The sequence below is a fragment of the Palaemon carinicauda genome, chromosome 1 (genome assembly GCF_036898095.1).
Source record: "Palaemon carinicauda isolate YSFRI2023 chromosome 1, ASM3689809v2, whole genome shotgun sequence".
NCBI classification, from domain to species: domain Eukaryota; kingdom Metazoa; phylum Arthropoda; class Malacostraca; order Decapoda; family Palaemonidae; genus Palaemon; species Palaemon carinicauda.
This window is the reverse complement of record NC_090725.1, coordinates 157,617,709-157,637,454: the sequence shown is the minus strand read 5'-3', so window position 1 is coordinate 157,637,454 and position 19,746 is coordinate 157,617,709. Positions and strand designations below refer to the sequence as shown.

The 19,746-nt window shown below is 44.8% G+C and overlaps 1 protein-coding gene across 4 annotated transcripts in view; it reads right to left on the bottom strand.

Annotated features, from left to right (window-relative positions):
• LOC137652585 (tectonic-1-like) overlaps positions 1-19,746 on the bottom strand; it is a 383,029-nt gene that overhangs the window by 133,298 nt on the left and 229,985 nt on the right. For all 4 annotated transcript variants that reach the window (XM_068386069.1, XM_068386072.1, XM_068386073.1 and 1 more), the window contains one exon: positions 14,255-14,414. In XM_068386069.1, the coding sequence (XP_068242170.1) occupies positions 14,255-14,414 (160 nt within the window). The remainder of the gene's footprint in view (positions 1-14,254; positions 14,415-19,746) is intronic.

Below are 19,746 nucleotides of genomic sequence, written 5' to 3'. Positions count from 1 at the left end.
TGGTTCCCCTTATTACTAGAGCTAGGCCTCCACCCCCGGCGGATACCCAATCCTGTTCTAACACAAGTAGTACAAATTTGCAATGTGTTAGCTTCCTCAAGGATTCTGAATGCCCTAACTTTATGGACTTCATGAAGTTCACACCTCAAAAGGGTGCAAACATCGACCCTCTGAATACCCTATTCCTGGAATCAGACAAAAGAGAATCCACTCTCCGTCAATATGACTCAGCCGTCAAAAAACTGGCAAAGTTTTTGAAAGACTCACAAGTTGAGAAAATGACGATGAACCTGACTGTGACAGTCTTTAGAACTCTCTTTGAATCGGGCCTAGCAGCCAACACGATTACCACGATCAAATCAGCCTTGAAAAAGATCTTCCATGTCGGTTTTGACATTGACCTGACGGATTCATACTTCTCTTCCATTCCAAGAGCTTGTGCCAGACTGAAACCATCAACTCGCCCTAGCGCAGTTTCTTGGTTCTTGAACGATGTCCTAAAGCTAGCCTCTGACACTTTGAATGAATCTTGTAACTATATGGCATTGTTAAGAAAGACACTTTTTCTTTTGAGCCTCGTCTCTGGCTCTAGAATCTCAGAATTGTCGGCCCTGTCTAGAGACCCAGGTCATACCGAGTTTCTCCCTTCAGGTGAGGTCTTTCTCTCCCCTAACAAAGTATTCCTGGCTAAAAATGAGGACCCCCAACACAGGTGGTCTCCCTGGAAGATTGTTCCACTTCCTCGGGATCCATCCCTGTGTCCAGTTACCACCCTGAAATCCTACTTAAGTAGAACTTCTACTACTTCCACAGGGCCCTTATTTATTAGAGAGAATGGAGGAACTATTACCCTTAAAGGAATTAGACAACAAATTCTTTATTTTATTAAACAAGCTAATCCTGAGTCATTCTCACACGTCCATGATATTCGAGCTGTTGCTACTTCAATTCTTTCATCATATGAAATTTGATGAGCTCACAAAATATACGGGTTGGAAGTCCCCTAAAGTTTTTAAACGCCACTACCTAAAACCTTTAGAAGCTCTTAAATTTGCAACAGTAGCATCTGGGAATGTAGTTCCTCCTGAAGGCTCCGAGTCCTGATCACAACGTCTTGCTCTGTCCTCTTTCCCTCCTGCCTGGCTTTCTTATTGTCCCTACCTGGTTTGGTTATCCTTTGCCATACACCCCTATGGTGTATTATTTTTATTATTCATTGATATATGTTCTACCAATTGTTTTGGTTTCATCTATGCTTAATCCCTCGAGTTAATTTTATTTTAATTTTGATATTATGTATTTTGCTATATTCACAGTTATGCTTGATTTATTACCATCCCTATGGGATTGTTTACCATGAATTTATTGCTATTTTACCTTGTGGATTACTTACCTTCGGGTTACTTTATTTTTTTTTTCAGTGGATATTGTCCACTCATAACCATGTTGATCTCTTGCCTATGGGATTCCTATACCTCCTGTTTGTTATTAAATTCCACCATGTATTACTATTTTTGTGTTATTTTCTCCCCAGGTAGTTATTCATATTGGGTCCCTATTCTCTGGTAGTATTTCACTGGGCAGCACAGGCCAGAGCCCAGAAAAGGGATTTTGACGTAGGAAAAATCTATTTCTGGGCGAGAGACCTGTGCCGCCCAGTGAACCCACTCGTCCCTCCCTTCTGGGCCCCAATCTGGGGTGCTATAGGAGTGACGTCACTAACGTGGGTGGGCTCGTTCGTAGTAGCGATTGGAGTTGGGTTGTTGAGCGGCTCCTCGCTGTTCAGGGAGGTTGACAGGAGTTATCTAAATGGTGCGAGACCTCTAGTTGTGATTTATCACGCCCCAGTTATTCATACCGACACCTTATTAGGTGAGCGAGCTGGGTTCAACCTAGCATTCCTATACAATTTTTTCTCTGGTAAATTCATAGCAGTTATTACCTTAGAAATGATGTAAAAGGAGCATTTCACTGGGTGGCGCAGGTCTCTCGCACAGAAATAGATTTTTCTTGCGTCAAAATCACTTTTTTGGGTGAAATAGCTATGTCGTCCTGATATACCCGCCCCCCCTTTCTAAAGAAAATGCCTTGGCAGGATCCCTCCCAAAATTACTATATCTGTAGCACCATGCTCAATGCTACAAGGAATACGCGCCATCTAGATCCTCAATAGTAGTACGGGAGGAAGGGTAACCTTGATAACGGCTCCCCTTCTATTTTGCCACTTTTACCCCTCGAAGCGTAAACGCTATTCGGGGTGAAGATTGCTATGTGTCGTATTAAGATATATGTCCCCTGATATTATGCGATATCCTTAAGAGAAATTTTAAGGATATTCGCGCCAGGAGTTAGAATTCTGGAGACCTAAAGGTTAATTCTCTGGGAATATCACTGTAGTCAAATATCCCTTAGAAAGCTACCAATAGGAACCTTCCATCAGGACGACATGGCTATCTCACCCAAAAATAGATTTTTGGGCTCAAGCCATGTCATCCTGATGGAAGGTTCCTTCTGTAGCTTCCAAAGGGTATATATGACTACAGTAGATATTCCCAGAGAATTAAACTAAAGGTTTCACAGAAATCTAACTTTTGGCGCGAGTACCCATAAGGTTTCCCTTTAGGATATCGTATAAAAACCGGGGACATATGCTTGACACGTCACATAGCTATCTGCACCCCACATAGCGTTTACGCTTCGAGGGGGAATAGTGGCAAGTTATGGGAGGAGCCGTTACAAAGTTCTCCTCCTCCGTTACTGTTTTGGTATTCGGCGATGTCAACATCCGGTTGCCATGTTGGCCGCCATCTTGGATAACGCCGCCGTAGCGCGCCATTGTTATTCCTTTACACATAGCGTTTATGACAAGGTGCTTTTCCCAGTTTTTTGCTAAGTGATCCAGTATGTCGAATCTTCAGCCTCGCCTTCTTCTGGAAAGTTGAGTACCATATTCTTGTATTGTATAAATAAGCTCTAGCCGTAAAGTAATGCTTTTTTCCCTTAAAATATCGTGTTTTGTGGCAGAGGTGTGCCTTGACCGGAGGCGTCATGTCGGACGCTGTTGTTCACCTCGCATGCTTTATTTAGTTAGCCAGGACAACCTTCCCCGGTCTTATAACTAATTATCAGCATTAGTTATTTAGTCTTCATTGCTAGGAATTAGTTATATTATGCCGATAGTATCCATTTTCGGTGAGCATAGGTAGCCGATTCGTATGCTAGTGTTCTAGCCTACCCCCTAGACTCGATAGCCTAGGTGGTATTTGTTTACTCTCATGCATGATATAATAAGTGTTCCTGGTTGAAAATTTTAGGCATTTATACATATGAGATTCAGTGATTGCACATATGTTTTCGCCTTCGAGGAAGTATACTAGGGTTTCGGTGATCTTGGTAGTCGACTCCCTTGCCCCTAACCTAACGTAGGGCTGTGGTATACTTCCTATCTTCCTCCCTCTGAGGTAGCCTAGGCTACATCCTAGTCCTCCTTACCTCGAATCGCATTCGGGTAGGGTTATGCTAGGATTTTCTTTCCCCACTCCTAGCCATAGCACATGAGCTTTGAGTTTGGGACAGAACCTCAGAGTACCATTCGTTCACCCCCAGCTCCCCCTCTAGATGAATAAACTCTCCTTTTGGGGCCCTGCTGGTCGGCGAAGGTGGAAGGGCTCTACCCTTCCCCCTAGTCCATACTTGGTAGGGTTTCGACCCTTTCCTCCCTGTGGCCTAGCGATTTGTCCTACACCTGCCTTCCCTGGTTTGGGACTCTCTTCCCTAGCCTAGGTTAGGCAGGCCAGGGGATTCTGTTTCCTTATAGTTTAGGACAGTACACTAGTGCTGTACCTTCTCTGTTGGTGAAGGCTACGCCTTCCCCCACGCTCCCCCTCAGGACCCTCGCCCCTCCCCCCTCTGTCCTTTTGTGTTGGCCTAGCAATCACACCTTTGTCCGCCGTCCTACAACTCCACCGTGTGCCGGCGGGTTGTGGGTTCGGCTTGGTCCCTTTGTGGGTTGGTCCGAGCTGCTACGCTTCCCGCATATAGTCGAACTATGGGATAGCCTAGGCAAATCAGTCTGCCGGCATGGGACCTCCCTATCTTAGTGTTCTTCGGTCCTCCCTTGGGCCGCCATCCGCAATTCTTGCCGACTGCCGGCTCCGTTGCGGCTGAATGAAAGATTGCCCCTCTCTTTCATTTGAACACTCCTTCCGGAGGAAGACGAGGTCGGGGTAACGAGCTACCCTTCCCTCCCTCTTCCCCTACCCTTTCTCTCTACCTATCAGTGCCGGTCCACTTCCGCTACCCTGCCGGCAACAGCTGTCAAGGTACCCTAGTATCCACTCTGTCTCATTGATTGACGCCAGTGCTGGAATACCTTCGCCGGTCGCTTGCCGACTGCCGGGGGCCGCCGACGTGCCGGTGATCTGCCATCATCTAGAAGCTCCTATTCTCTCTGCCACATAGACTGATGACAGGGAGAGGTTCCGACCCTTGATGGAGATTCTCCGGTGCCTGGCGCGTTTCCGGTTTTCAGTGGACTGTCACCTCTCCCAAGGCCGGCAGTGACTATTGTATAGCTATATACGATAGCCAGTACATCTATGGTACAGTGCTTACTCTAGACAGAAAACTATGGTGTATAGTTGTGCAGTAAAAATATTTCCAGCATACTCTGTGCATCCATGTGCAGTCCCTTGCCGGGACCTATTTGAATAGGGAGGGATAATTTTTCTCCCTTTTATCCTAAACTGAATGAATTCAGTCCCCCCTCCCTTTACCATGACTAATTCTCCAGAGGAAGTCTAAGCAGTGTTTAATCCAATATGGATATCCCTTCCATCTCTAGGCTCTTTAGGAGCCCTTAGAATTAGTTATGGTGTGGGGTCACGGCACTTGGCTGGGAGGGATGCACATGTACAGTATATGTCTTTTCTGCTTCTTTTCCAGCTTACCTATCCTAGGCTTACACATGAAAAGGAATCTTATATTGAGTTAAATAACTTTAATGCTAATCTAAGATTAACTTATTTAAGTCATTGTATATGACTTCCGCAGACTCATTCCCCCTTTCTTTTACAGGAGGAGAATATCTGGTGTGAGAGTGCCTTCTGCAGCGTTCAGCGCCTGGCTTTCTACGGCCACCTGGCGTGGCGAACCCACGCCAGCTGTTCCATCTCCAAGGGGACTCTCCGGTATTGGGACCCACAGGTCTGCACCGTCTGCAAGGACCTGCTCCATGAGGCATTTGAGGACCCTCCTTCAGCGGAGGCCAGGAACGTTGCCCGAGAGAAACTGCGCAAATGGGTGCGTGGTTTTCAAAAGAACGCCACGGGGCCCTATCTCCCGAATGAGAAGATGAGAGCTTTGCTCTTCCCAAAGGCATCTGCGGATGCTGTCATCCCCAAGGTGGAGATCCCCTGCGTCCAGCTGACGGTCGAACCTAATGTATTGGACACACTGCAAGACTTCCATCTTAACAAGGTGGAATGGATGTCGGAAGTGTTGGACACCATGTGGAGGCTCCGGACTCCGAGGGCTAAGTCGCCCGTGCCCCCTCTGTTACTTCCATTGCTGTAACGGAACCGATCCCCTCTACCTCTTCTACTCCTACTCCTACTCTGTCGCTACTGGAGAACCAGGACAGTCTCCAGGCCCTAGTGGCCCTCCTGGATGAGAGGTTCCGAAAAGGACAAGAGGAATTCAAGAGGGAGATTCTCCGTCTGTCGAAGCAGTCGATCAAGAAGATCAATGTTAAGGATCTTCCCCCTTGCTCAGTGACCAACCCCTGGAAGCATGCAGAGCACATGCCAATTACAAGTGGACGAATCTTCGTCAATGTCAAGCTAGGCGCAGTCCCCCTTGAAGAGGTGGAATTTTGGTCTAGCTTTGAGTTGTATCTGGACTGTTACATCCATCTTAAGTCCGAGCCAGCTTCCAAGGAGGAAACCGAGCCTAAGGAGGTCATAGTCTTTGACCACGCTAAAGCTCAATCTCTTCTGGCCGGCAGCCTGAAGAGCAAGGGCTACACCAACTCTAAGGTCCCGGTCCTTAGCAAGAAACACCCATCCTTTCTTTTTCCTGCCACCATGGTCTTCTCCTTTGCTGAAAAGTCCTTGCTGGCAGTGTTGAAAGCGGTGGAGGAAGGGAAACCTTGCCCTACATTGGAGGAATGTAGGCCCCTCTCCCTCGCCCAACCTCCCGACGACAAGAACTGGAAAGACATCCAGTTAACTTTCTCGATAGTTGAGTTGGAGGCTGACGTCGCAGGACGTCAATTTAACGAGAACCTCCCCACGCTCTCCCAATACATTCTGCGTCGGGAGCTGGATACGAAAGAGACCCTGGCCGCCTCCCTTTCTTACCAAGTGCAATTGGAGACAATGGCCGGAGACACTTGGACCCCAGACATGTGTATGGTCTTAGCTAAGACCCATCTCGTCGACGAAGGACTTTTATGGCTTCATCAGGGCTCGGAGAGCCTGTAGAGAATTCGTGTTTGCGTACGCCACCGTCAAACACGAACCCCAGAAAATGATCTCCTCCAACATTTGGGGGAAAGACCTCTTCCCCAAAGATCTCGTGAAAGAGATTGTAGATAGAGCTACCACCGAGAACCAGAACCTTCTCAACAAGTGGGGCATGTCATTGAAGATAATAATAATAATAATAATAATAACCTTTATTCCAATAATACATTGGGTTTTCTATTTACATCAGGTCATCAACCGAAGTTAGAAAGCATACATTAAAGCTATTAAAACAATAAAATCATAGTATACTATTACAATATACACACATACATACATAAATATATCCATATATACATATACACATACACACATACATATATATATATAAAATTTGAATTAAGAACATTGTAATTTTGGTTATAAAACATTGTTATAGAACAATAATTAGTAAAATTACTCCAACATAAATTGTTCTTCATAGATAATGGTATGTCTTAAAAAGCGGTTATTGACGTGAGACGTGGCTAATGTCAGGTACGGTTGTTTTCTATAAAACTTATCTACGAAGATTAATTATTGTTTAAAAGATGTTTTCTTAGTTTATTTTTAAAAGATCTTAGGGATTCTTCGTCTTTCAATGAGCCAGGTAAACTATTCCATAACTGTGGACCTTTAGTATTTATTTCCCTTGATCCTATATGGGTATTGGCTCTTCTGGACACTAGATTATTTGCTTGTCTTGTAGTCATCCCTGTTACCGAGTCAACGGTTCTAAAATTATAAAGCCAGTTCGGAAAAACGTTTTTTAAAACTTTGAAAACAAAAACACAGACATCAAAAGTGTACTTGTTTTTCACTTTCAACCAACCCAGTTCTAGCAAAATTGGAGATATTGGAGATATATGATCAGGATGAGGGCCCCCACCCTAGGAAGAAATACAACAAGCCTAGGCCCCAGCAGCGACAGGCTAAGCACCAGTTTCCGGCACCCGCTACTCCCCAGTTGGTGGCTCAGCCCCAACAGACCTTTCAGTTGGTCCCTCAGCCGGTGGTGGCTCAGTCACCAGTCTTCACACCTGCCTACGAAAGACAGTCAACTACCTTTCGTCCCAAAGGTAGAGGCTCCGGCAGAGACTCCTCTCGACGCCCTTCCAAAGGGAGAGGAGGGAGGGGAGCAGGCGGCCGAGGTGGCAAACCCTCGGGAAACCAGAAGCAATGAAATGCTTCCGGTGGGAGGAAGACTCCGCCTCTTCCAGGATCGTTGGACCTTCGATCCTTGGGCTCACAGCATCATCAAGAACAGACTATGGTGGAGTTGGGTAACACCAATTCCAACCTTCCATCAATTCTTCCAACACTCCACCCCCGTCCTGGAAGAATACATCCAAGAACTCTTGAACAAGAAGGTGATCAAGAGGGTAAAGTCCACCAGGTTCCAGGGAAGACTGTTCTGTGTTCCCAAGAAGGACTCCGACAAACTCAGTCATTCTGGACTTGTCCCCTCTCAACAAGTTCATCGTGAACAACAAATTCAAGATGCTAACTCTTCAGCACATCAGAGCCCTACTGCCCCAAAAGGCATTCACAGTCTCGATAGACTTGGCGGACACCTACTGGCACATTCCAATGAATCGCCAGGCCGCCTCCTACCTAGAATTCAGGCTTCAAAGAAGGCAATACGCCTTCAGAGCCATGCCCTTCGGACTCAACATAGCTCCAAGGATCTTCACAAAGCTCGCAAAAACGATCGTCCAACAGCTACGCCTTCAAGGCGTCCAGGTGATGGCTTACCTGAACGATTGGCTGGTAGGGGCCGCATCCTCAGAAGAATGCTTGCAAACTTCCAGAAAAGTGACCCAATTCCTGGAACATCTGGGTTTCAAAATCAAGACCAAGATGTCTCGACTTTCTCCAGCTCAGAAGTTTCAATGGCTAGGAATCCATTGGAACCTTCAGTCACACCGTCTTTCCATCCCTCCGAAGAAAAGGAAGGAAATAGCAGGATCTGTCAAGAGACTCCTAAAATCCAAACAGATTTCAAGACGTCAACAGGAGCAGGTGCTCGGCTCAATCCAGTTCACTTCAGTGACAGACCCAGTGCTACGAGCACAGCTTAAGGATGCATCGGGAGTTTGGAGAAGATACGCATCCATTGCTCGAAGAGATTTCAAGAGACCCTTACCAACCAGGCTTCGTTCACTCCTAAAGCCATGGTCAGAGGCAAAGAACATGAAGAGATCAGTCCCCCTTCAACCACCACCTCCGTCGGTCGTTATCCACACGGATGCATCGCTAGAAGGATGGGGGGGGTCACTCCCCTCAACGTCAAGTTAAAGGAACATGGTCTCCCCTATTCAAGACGTTCCACATCAACTTCTTGGAGGCCATGGCGATCCTTATTTCTCTGAAGAGGCTGTCTCCATGACCCTCGTCCCACATCCGTCTAACTCTGGACAGCGCCGTTGTGGTCAGATGTCTCAACCGTCAGGGCTCAAGATCGCCCCAACTCAACCAAGTGTTAATGCCCATCTTCCGCCTACCGGACAAGAAGAGATGGCACCTCTCAGCAGTTCACCTTCAAGGATTCCGCAACGTGACGGCGGATGCTCTATCAAGGACAACCCCGATAGAGTCAGAATGGTCCCTAGACGCACACTCATTCTCCTTCATCTCTCGCAAGTCCCGGAACTGCAGATCGACCTCTTCGCGACGAGCAACAACAAACAACTTCCTCGTTACGTGGCCCCTTACGAGGACCCCAGAGCGGAAGCAGTGGATGCCCTGTCCCTGGACTGGAACATATGGTCCAAGATTTACCTGTTCCCTCCATCCAACCTTCTGCTGAAAGTCCTCACCAAGCTGAGAACCTTCCAAGGAACAGCAGCCCTAGTGGCACCCAAGTGGCCCCGGAGCAACTGGTTCCCTCTAATCCTGGAGTTACAACCCAAGATAATTCCCCTGCCGGACTCAGTTCTATCCCAGCAAGTTCAGAAGTCGACTGTCTTCGCTTCATCAAGGAAAACCCGAGACCTACATCTCATGATTTTCTCTCCCTAGCCGTTAAGAAGAGGTTTGGGATTTCGAAGAAAAGTTTGGACTTCCTAGAGGAATACAAAACTAAATCTACCAGAAGGCAATACGAGTCTTCCTGGAAGAAATGGGTGTCCTTCGTCAAGGCTAAAAATCCTACGGAAATCTCTACATATTTTTGTCTGTCCTTCTTTATTCAATTTCATGGTGGCAGCCAACACGATTTCTACCTGCAAATCGGCCTTGACAAGACCACTACTCTATGCCTTCCAGATCGACCTGTCTGACGACACCTCTAACAAGCTGCCAAAGGCATGTGCTAGACTCCATCCTGCACCTCCACCGAGACCCATCTCCTGGTCTCTCGACAAAGTGCTCCAGTTTGCCTCAAGTCTGGATAACGAGTCTTGCCCTCTGAAAGATTTGACTCAAAAAGTAATTTTCCTTTTTGCTCTCGCCTCGGGAGCCCGAGTCAGAGAGATTGTGGCTTTATCAAGAGAAGAGGGCCAGATACAGTTTGCTGACACAGGCGAACTTACCCTCTTTCCTGACCCAACGTTTCTCGCCAAGAACAAGCTTCTCACCAAACGGTGGGGCCCCAGGAGAATTTGCCCCCTGAAGAAAGATGTCTCTCTATGCCCAGTGTTGAGTCTAAAGGTCTATCTTCGAAGAACTTCAGACTTTGGCGGAGGACAGCTCTTTAAAGGAGAAACATCAGGGTCTGATTTGTCACTCAAACAACTAAGGGCGAAGATCACCTACTTTATTCGTAGAGCGGATCCTGACAGTACACCCGCAGGTCATGATCCCAGGAAAGTCGGCTATTTCCTGAATTTCTTCTAGTCGATGGACTTCGAGAGTCTTCGCTCTTTCATGGGCTGGAAATCCTCAAGAGTGTTTTTCAAACACTACGCAAAGCAGGTGCAAGAGTTGAAGCGCTATGTGGTGGCAGCAGGTAGTGTGCTAAAACCTGCTGCTTAGTGCTGCGTAGAACAGTGAGTTATTCGGGACTAACTCCATGGGTGCCTGTGTTGACCCTAGTGCGAAACATAGTGATTTTAAGTGCCACCTAGTGACACTAAGGACTGTTCTTCTACAAAGGTGAAGTAACATAGACAGTAACACGTGTGACACGTTTTAACATGAAGTGTATATAAGACTTTCTAGAAAGACTTTATAGTTCCTCTGGAACTTATGACTGTAATGGCAAGTTTTCCTTTTCAGATTCTACACCCACTTCTTCTGATGTCTTTAGTCTATGTTTTTAATTGCATTGCTTATTTTGAAATTTTGTTTATTTCATGCTAATTCTGCTTTAATGACTAAAAGAGAATTTGGTTACCCTATGCGTCTCATTTCGCCCTCTCTCTCTCTTATGAAAAAAACACTGTTACAGAATTTTATTACCCTTTTATTTTCTATATTATTATGAACAATGTTATAATTTTGTTCTCTTGATGCAAACTCATCTAGATTAAGGTAACTTGTTCCAACACAAGTATACTTACCTTCTTTATCTGGCCCTGGGACCGGCAGGTATCTCCGAGACTAGGTGAGTTCCTCTATCAAGCAACTTCAAGATGTTCCTTCTCTCCAACTAGGACTTCCCTGCCAGGGGGGCAGGAAACAGTAACATGGTATATGCTTATCTGAAGTGGCATGTAATGGATATGCCACAGGTCTCTGTGGTCATCAGACCAAAGGAATATTGTTTAGAAGTCGAAAGGCACTACAAAAAAGGGGAAAAATCCACGATACATTAATTCTTTGGTACACTTCCATCAGGACAACATGGCTTAAGCCCAAAAAACGGATTTTGAGCGAGGCGAAAAATCTATTTTTGGGTGAGATAGCCATGTCGTCCTGATGGACCCGCCCTTGTTCTCTATTCGGCCTTGACAGGCCCCTCCCAATCTTATTGTATCATGGAGGCTGGCATAAACGCCAAAAGGAATGACAATGGCGCGCTACGGCGGCGTTATCCAAGATAATGGCCAACATGGCGACCGGATGTTGACGTCGCCGAGTACCAAAACAGTAACGGAGGAGGAGAAGAACTTTGTAACGGCTCCTCCCATAACTTGCCACTATTCCCCCTCGAAGCGTAAACGCTATGTGGGGTGCAGATAGCTATGTGGCGTGTCAAGCATACGTCCCGTTTTTATACGATATCCTAAAGGAGGGAAACCTTATGGGTACTCGCGCTAGAAGTTAGAATTCTGTGAAACCTTTAGTTTAATTCTCTGGGAATATCTACTGTAGTCATATATACCCTTAGGAAGCTACTGAAGGAACCTTCCATCAGGACAACATGGCTATCTCACCCAAAAATAAATTTTTCGCTTCGCTCAAAATTCGTTTTTTCGCTTTGCTCAAAATCCGTTATTTTAGTCTTTTTGTGAGTTTGTATCAGTTTCGGGTAGCCTAATCTAGAGTTGACAGTTTTGTTGGGGCTCCTGGCCATAGTGCTACAAACGTCATCCCCTTTGCGAAGGGTGAGCTCATTTTTCTTGTTCAATTGGTTCGCTAACTGGCTAATGCCACAATCGTCAGAGTTCCTGGGGCTAAGAAGGCAATTTTTTTAGAGATCCCCTTTGCGAAGGGTGAGCTAATTTTTCCTTGTTCAGTTGGTTCGCTGACTGGCTAAGCCTTTTCTTTAGTTTCTGGGTTTCTTCTTTCGTCTTGTGGTATCTGGCCAGGCCTATACTTTTACAGCAGGTCCGTCGGGCCATCGTGCTACATAAGCTCTATAGATGGTTTACGGTATAAAATTTGAGTTCCCCATTGTGAAGGGTGAGTCTTTTTTCCTGTCGGTGTGCTGACAGTTGTGCGATGTCGTATTCTAACCTTTAAGATATTTTGGTGGTTCTTACCTTCTCGGGGTGGGTTTCCCTGTTACTGATATCGAACTTAAATGTATTATTGTGTGTTTTTACAATTGTTTGAAGGCCTAGCCCTTCGGGGTTCTGGCCTATTAACCCGACAGCATTCTCCTTTATAAAGAGAGTTGTCAGTCTGTCGGCAATGCCGGTACTTACGGCTTCGTCGTCTCCGACGGCATATCCTTTTCTAAGGCCTAGCCCTTTGGGATTCTGTCCTATTAACCCGGCAGCATTCTTCTTTATAAAGAGAGTGTCAAGACTGTCGGCAATGCCGGTACTTGCGGCTTTGTCGTTTCTGACGGCACTCCTTTTCCGGGCCCTTCTATAGTGATACGTCGCTATATTTTTGATGTGGCCTATACTGCCACACTCTTTTTGTTACGACATGATGTTTGATACAAATTATCGTCGTTTATTTTGCTGCTGTCTTTACTGACACTGTCGTAACTGGCAGTAGTTCTTGCCCAGTCTTGGGTATGATTATTGTGCCCCTGATTTAGGAATAGCCTTGGGAGTTGAGGATGCTGTTACCTATCTGTGCTGTTAAGAACAGCATGGATATTATGTTATGACAGCATAAGATTTATGAGTACAAATCTCAAGTTCCATAAAGACCTTACTTCTACGACTTGCGAGGTACCTTTATGATAGTCAGTTTTGGAATTCTCTTTTGGATTGGATTGTGCATCTTACAAGTGGGATTCTATTACGATCCCCCTTGTCAGATTTTGGTTTAAAGAATAGCCTTCTATTTTATCTTTGATTGCTCCAATTATCGATGCGTCAATATATTTTGTAAGGTAGGATTAAAACAGCCAGTTTGGGGCATCGAGAGTATTATTATCATTACTATTATCACTTGCTAAGCTACAACCCTAGTTGGGAAAAGGATACTATAAGCCCAAGGGCTCCAACAGGAAAAATAGCCCAGTGAGAAAAATAAATAAGGGAATAAATAAGCTACTAGAGAAGTAATGAACAATGAAAATAAAATTTTTTAAGAATAGTAATAACATTAAAATAATTTTTTTATAAATAAAATATAAAAACTTTAAAACAAGAGGAAGTGAAACAAGATAAAATATTGTGCCTGAGTGTACCCTCAAGCAAGAAAACTCTAGCCGAAGACAGTGGAAGACCATGGTACAGAGGTTATGGACTACCCAAGACTAGAGAACAATGGTTTGATTTTGGAGTGTCATTCTCCTAGAAGAGCTGCTTACCATAGCTAAAGAGTCTCTTCTACCCTTACCAAGAGGAAAGTAGCCCTTGACCAATTACAGTGCAGTAGGTAACCCCTTGAGCAAAGAAGAATTGTTTGGTAATCTCAGTGTTGTCAGGTGTATGAGGATAGAGAAGAATATGTAAAGAATAGGCCAGACTATCCGGAGTATGTGTAGGCAAAGGTAAAATGAGTCATACTAGAGATAAGGATCCAATGTAGTGCTGTCTAGCCAGTCAAAGGACCCAATAACTCTCTAGCAGTAGTATCTCAACAGGTGGCTGGTGCCTGGCCAACCTACTACCTGTATTCTTCAATAGCTGAAAGCAATGTGGCTACCAAGTGTGAGAGCAAGGAGGAAGGCTTTCTCACCATCCAGTCATTAACTAATGATACCTGATAATGAATTTTTTACAGCTAAATTCCAGCTGCACTGAAAGCATACTCCTATTAAATGACGAAGGTTTGTACCATACAGAAACAAGCACTTGTGTAACATATGAATAAAAATTGAAGTCTGTTAATGTAATGTAAATTCTAATCTTAGAGGCTTGGAATATATTTGGAAAATCAGTAATTAAGTAATTTGCTAACTCTTATTCCATGGCCGATGACAGAATAAATCAAGAACTAAAAATTAGATTTCATCTCACCTGCTGGGAACGAGGTACCGTTTCTATCTAGGGCCCAAATGTTGGTACCATCTCTGTAAGGCTTGAGGGAAACAGGGGAGGTCTTTTGAGGCAGAACCCATGCATAAGACAATCTCTTTTCCCTCCCAAGCTTTTGAAACTCCTCAAAAGTGGCAGCTCCCTGTAAAGAGTACATGATAAGTGTTAAGTTTATTCTATCAGTGGATTTTAAAAATCTAATAATGATGCTAAGAAAAGACCAACCAACTCCCAACTGTTTGAGTTTGAAGAAAAAGGGCCTAATGATTAACAGGGTCTAAAATGACTGACTGTTGGAACTTTCACTTAGAAAAATTGGTCAATCTTATGTACTGTACTGACAAAGCTTAATTTCTGATATTTAAATTGCAAAATTAGTTGTTCAGTAGGCGCCAAAAATCAAGCAACTAATTACAAAATTCATTGTACTTACTTTGTTAGAAACTCTTGTGGAGTAATCAGTTAGTTTATTCCAATTATTGTCATTCTCTTTATCTAAGTAGGATTGATTAAATGGAAAAATCTATTTTTGGGGGAGACAGCCATGTCGTACTGATGGAAGATTCCTATAGGTAACTTTCTAAGGGATATTTGGCTACAGTGATATTCTCAGAGAATTAACCTTTAGGTCTACTGCATTCTAACTCCTGGCACGAATATCCTTAAAATTTCTCTTAAGGATATCGCATAAAATCAGGGGATGTATATCTTGATACGACAAATAGCGTTTTTCATCCCGAATAGCATTTTCGTTTCGAGGAGGAAGAGTGGCAAAAATAGAAGGGGAGCCGTTATCAAGGTTACCCTTCCTCCCGTACTTCTATTGAGTATCTACATGACGCTGTATCCAAGATGGCGCTCATTCCTTGTAGCATTGAGCATGGTGCTACAGATATAGTAATTTCGGGAGGGATCCTGCCAAGGCCTTTTCTATAAAAAAGGAGGGCGGGTCCATCAGGACGACATGGCTATCTCACCCAAAAATAGATTTTTCCATTTTGGGCTCAAGCCATGTCGTCCTGATGGAAGTTTACCAGAGAATTATTAGAAAGTACTGTACTGTATCTGTGGATTTTCATAGGTGCCTTAACCTTGGGACAATTTTTCTATGGTCATGCGGACCATTGAGACAAATGACATTACCGTTATCTGTAATAGACAATGTTAGTGCTTCCTGCCCCCTGCAGGGATGAGTCATACTAGACAGTAGAAAAGGGGTCTCAAGGTTTGCATATATTGTATGAACAAACATAAGTATCCACTAGATATACAAAAGGTCTCACGGTTTGTATATGTTGTTGGAACAACTAAGTGTCAACTATATCCATTGTTTGTAAGCATACAATAATATGAGGTTTACTTAAATAAATAAGTAAGAGAACTCTGGCATATTCAATGTTCTAATTGCAGGGTGAAATAAGATGCAATTACACTCGAATAGACATTTATTTCGAATGAATGACCAAATGGAATAACGAGTGCAACGAGTGTAACGTGTTAAGAGAATTATACGTACAACGTATACAGAAAATATTTTTTTCCCTGAAAGGAAAGAAATGAGTACCACTCTGAATTTGAAAGTTTTTGATAAATTTTCCTAATATAATTTCTATAAATGTTGTATACTATCAACACTGTGAACTATGTACACACGGCACAAGTGTTATTTGTATAATTCCACACCTGATATTTTGAACAGTCTTAGTGTCACCATGGTGACACTCACTTAAAAGGTATCGCACTGGAAGTGTCACACCTTTACACCCTAATTGATAGTCCGAATCAATTAACTGTTTATCGCAGCACTAGAAGAAAGGTTTTAATACATTACCTGCCGCCACCACATAATGCTTCAGTTCATGGACTTGCTTTGCATAGTGTTTGTAGAACATTCTGGATGACTTCCTTCCAGTACATGAGCGAAGACGCTCAAAGTCCATATACTGAAAAAAGTTCAGTGATGAAGCAATTTTTCTCGGATCATGACCTGCAGGTGTACTGTCAGGATCCTCTCTGCGAATGAAGTAGGTGAGCTTCACCCTCAGTTGTTATCCTGAAGTTTCTCCTTTGAAGAGCTGTCCTCCCCTGAAGTCTGAAGTTCTACGAAGATAGACCTTTAGACACTCTACTGGACACAGAGAGACATCTTCCTTCAGAGGGCAGATTCTCCAGGGACCCCATCTCTCAGTGGATAGGTCGTTCTTGGCAAGAAAGGCTGGATCAGGGAAGAGATTCAGTTCTCCCACTTCTGTGAACTGAATGTGGCCCTCATTTCTTGATAGGGCTACTATTTACTAACTCTAGCACCTGAGGCTATAGCGAACAGGAAAATAACCTTCTGGGTTAGATCCTTGAGAAAACAATCTTCATTGTTCACAGATGAAGCATAATGTAGGACCTTGTCCAAAGACCATATAATGTGCTTCAGAGGAGCTGCAGGCCAAAGTCTAGCGCATGCCTTCAGGATCTTGTTAAAGATTTCGTTTGTCAGGTCCACTTGAAAGGTGTATGGAAGAGGTCTAGTCAGGGCTGTCTTGCATGTAGTTATTGTGTTGGCTGCCAGACCTTGTTTATGAAGGTGGATAAAGGACAGACAGAAGTCTATTGAAATTTCTTTGGGTCCTTTTGCTTTAACAAAAGCAACCCACTTTTTCCAAGATGATTCATTTTGTCTTCTATTTGACTTAGACTTGTATTCTTCTAAGAAGTCTATACAGCCTTTTGAGATCCCAAATCTTTTCTTAACCGCTAAGGCGAGAAAATCATGAAAATCAGGAAATTCTGGGTCCATTCGTTCCAAACTAGGGACATAGTGTCTGTTATTTCCTCTAGAGGGTCCTCGTATGGGGCTACATATCGAGGTAGTTTCTTGATGTCGCTCGTCGTGAAGAGGTCGATCTGCAGTTCAGGGACTTGTTCCAAGATGGAAAAGAATAAGTCTGCGTCTGGGAACCATTCTGACTCTATCGGCTTGAACCTGAATAGAGCATCCGCTGTCACATTGCGGAACCCTTGTAAGTGAACTGCTGATAGGTGCCATCTCTCTAGACAAAGGATGGCTAATATCACATGGTTGATATGGGACGATCTCGAGCCTTGTCGGTTCAGAGATCTCATTAGCACCTCGCTGTCCAAGATCAGCCTGATGTGGACTGATCTGCGAGGGGAGAGTTTTCCAACGTCAAGAGGACTACCATGGCTTCCAAAACGTTGATGAGAAAGGCCTTGAACAGAGATGACCAAGTCCCTTGGACTTTCCTTGGATGGGATTGAACTCCCCATTCTTCCATCGAGGCATCCATGTGGATGGTCATCGACGGCAGAGGTGGTTACAAGGGCATGGTCCTTATTAGGCTCTTGGCCTTTGACCATGGGTTGAGAAGTGATCGTACTAAGGCCGGTATCGGTCATTTTAGATCTCTTCGAGCGTTTGATGCGTATCTTCTCCAGACTCCTGACGCATCTTTCAGCTGTGCTCTTAGTACTGGGTCTGTTACTGCTGCGAACTGGAGAGAGCCCAGTACTCTTTCCTGTTGGTGTGTTTTGAAATCCTGTTGGATTACAGTAGTCTCTTGACAGACCCTGCGATCTCCCTCCTCTTCCCTGAGGGAATGGAGAGACGATGTGACCTCAGGTTCCAATGGATTTCCAACCATTGAAACCCTTGAGCTGGAGAGAGTCGAGACTTCTTGAAGTTGATTTTGCATCCCGGATGTTCCAGGAACTGGATCACTTCTTTGGATGCTTGCAGACAAGCCTTTTCGGATGCTGCCCGCACCAGCCAGTCGTCCAGGTACGCTGCTACCTGATCACCTTCTAGGCGTAGTTGTCGCACGACTGCATCTGCAAGTTTCATGAAGATACTTGGGACTATGTTTAGTCCGTAGGGTATGGCTCTTAGAACATACTTTATCTTCTGTGACTTGAATCCTAGTTAGGAGGAGAGGGGGCGACTGACTAGAAGCTCCCAATAGGCATCTGTCAGGTCTATCGAGACTGTGAACGCCCCTTTTGTGACAGGGTCCTTATGTGTTGCAGGATTAACATCCTGAACTTGATGTTCTCGATGAACTTGTTGAGTGGCGACAAGTCCAGAATGACTCTGAGTTTTTCTGAGTCCTTCTTAGGAACACAAAACAGCCTTCCCTGGAATTTGATGGACTTTGCTTTCCTTATAACCTGTATGCTCAAGAGCTATAGGGTATATTCTTCTAATGCAGGGGTGGAGTGTTGGAAGAATTGAGGAAATGATGGTGGAGACTTGTTCCCTTTCCATCCTAGTCCAATCTTGATTAGGCCGTGGGCCCAAGGATCGAAGGTCCAACGATCCTGAAATTGTTGGAGCCTCCCTCCTAACGGAAGCGTCTCCTTGCTTCAATTGATCGGAGGGTTTACCTCCTTGACCGCATCCTCCCTTACCTCTTGAGGGATGTCTAGAGGAGCCACGTCTGGGTCCTTTACCTTTTAAACCAGAGGTAGTGGTCTGTCTCTCAAACCCAGGGTTGAATGCTGGTGACTGGGCAACCAGCTGTTGAGGCACCACTTGGAAGGTGGTCTGTGTTTGGGCCACCACTTGGGGCACCGCAGTCATAGAAACTGTCGGATGTTGTTGAGCAGGCCGAGGGTGAAGTCTAGACTTCTTCGTCTTCCTTTTAGGTTGGGGACCCGCATCCGGGGAAGACTTCCTCTTTGAAGAGATGCCCCACTTCTGGAGAAGGTTCCTATTCTCCGTGATGGCTTTTTCGACTACCTCTTTGACTACTTTGTTCGAGAAGAGGTCTTTACCCCAGACGTTAGAAGATATCAGCTTCCTTTGTTCATGTTTCACTGTTGCAGCAGCGAACATGAACTCTCTACAGGCTCTCCTAGCCTTCATGAAAGCATATAGGTCCTTTATTAGGGTGGCCATATGCATTTTGGCCAGGACCATGAGCATGTCTGGGGTACTTCGTTGGCCTGCACACATCTTTATGCAGTTTTGTAGGGATAAAGATGCCGCAAGTCTCTCCTTCGTCTCTTGTTCCTTGCACAAGAGAAAGTCAGAAAGTTTACGGAGATTCTCGCTAAACTGTCGTCCAGCAATGTCTGCGTCTAGTTTCCCTACTGAAAAGGTTAGGTGGACTTCCTTCCATTCCTTCTCCTGCATGGGCAAGGCTAACGACAGAGACCTGCACTCCTCTAGTGCAGGGCATGGTTTGCCTGCCTCCACTGCCTAGGCAACAGATTTAAGTGCCTTCAACGTAAAGGGGAAGGCTATTGAAGCATGAGCAAGAAAGGTAGGGTGTTTCTTGCTCAAGGCGGACACTTTCGACACCGAATAGCCCGCCATTTTCGGGCTACTTGATAAGAGAGCCTGTGCCTTATCGTGGTCAAAAACCATGACCTCCTTCAGTTCCATCTTCTCTTTTGGCATTGGTTAATGCTTCAGACAAATGAAGCAATCAGGGTAAGCGTTAAAGCTTGGCCAAAACTGG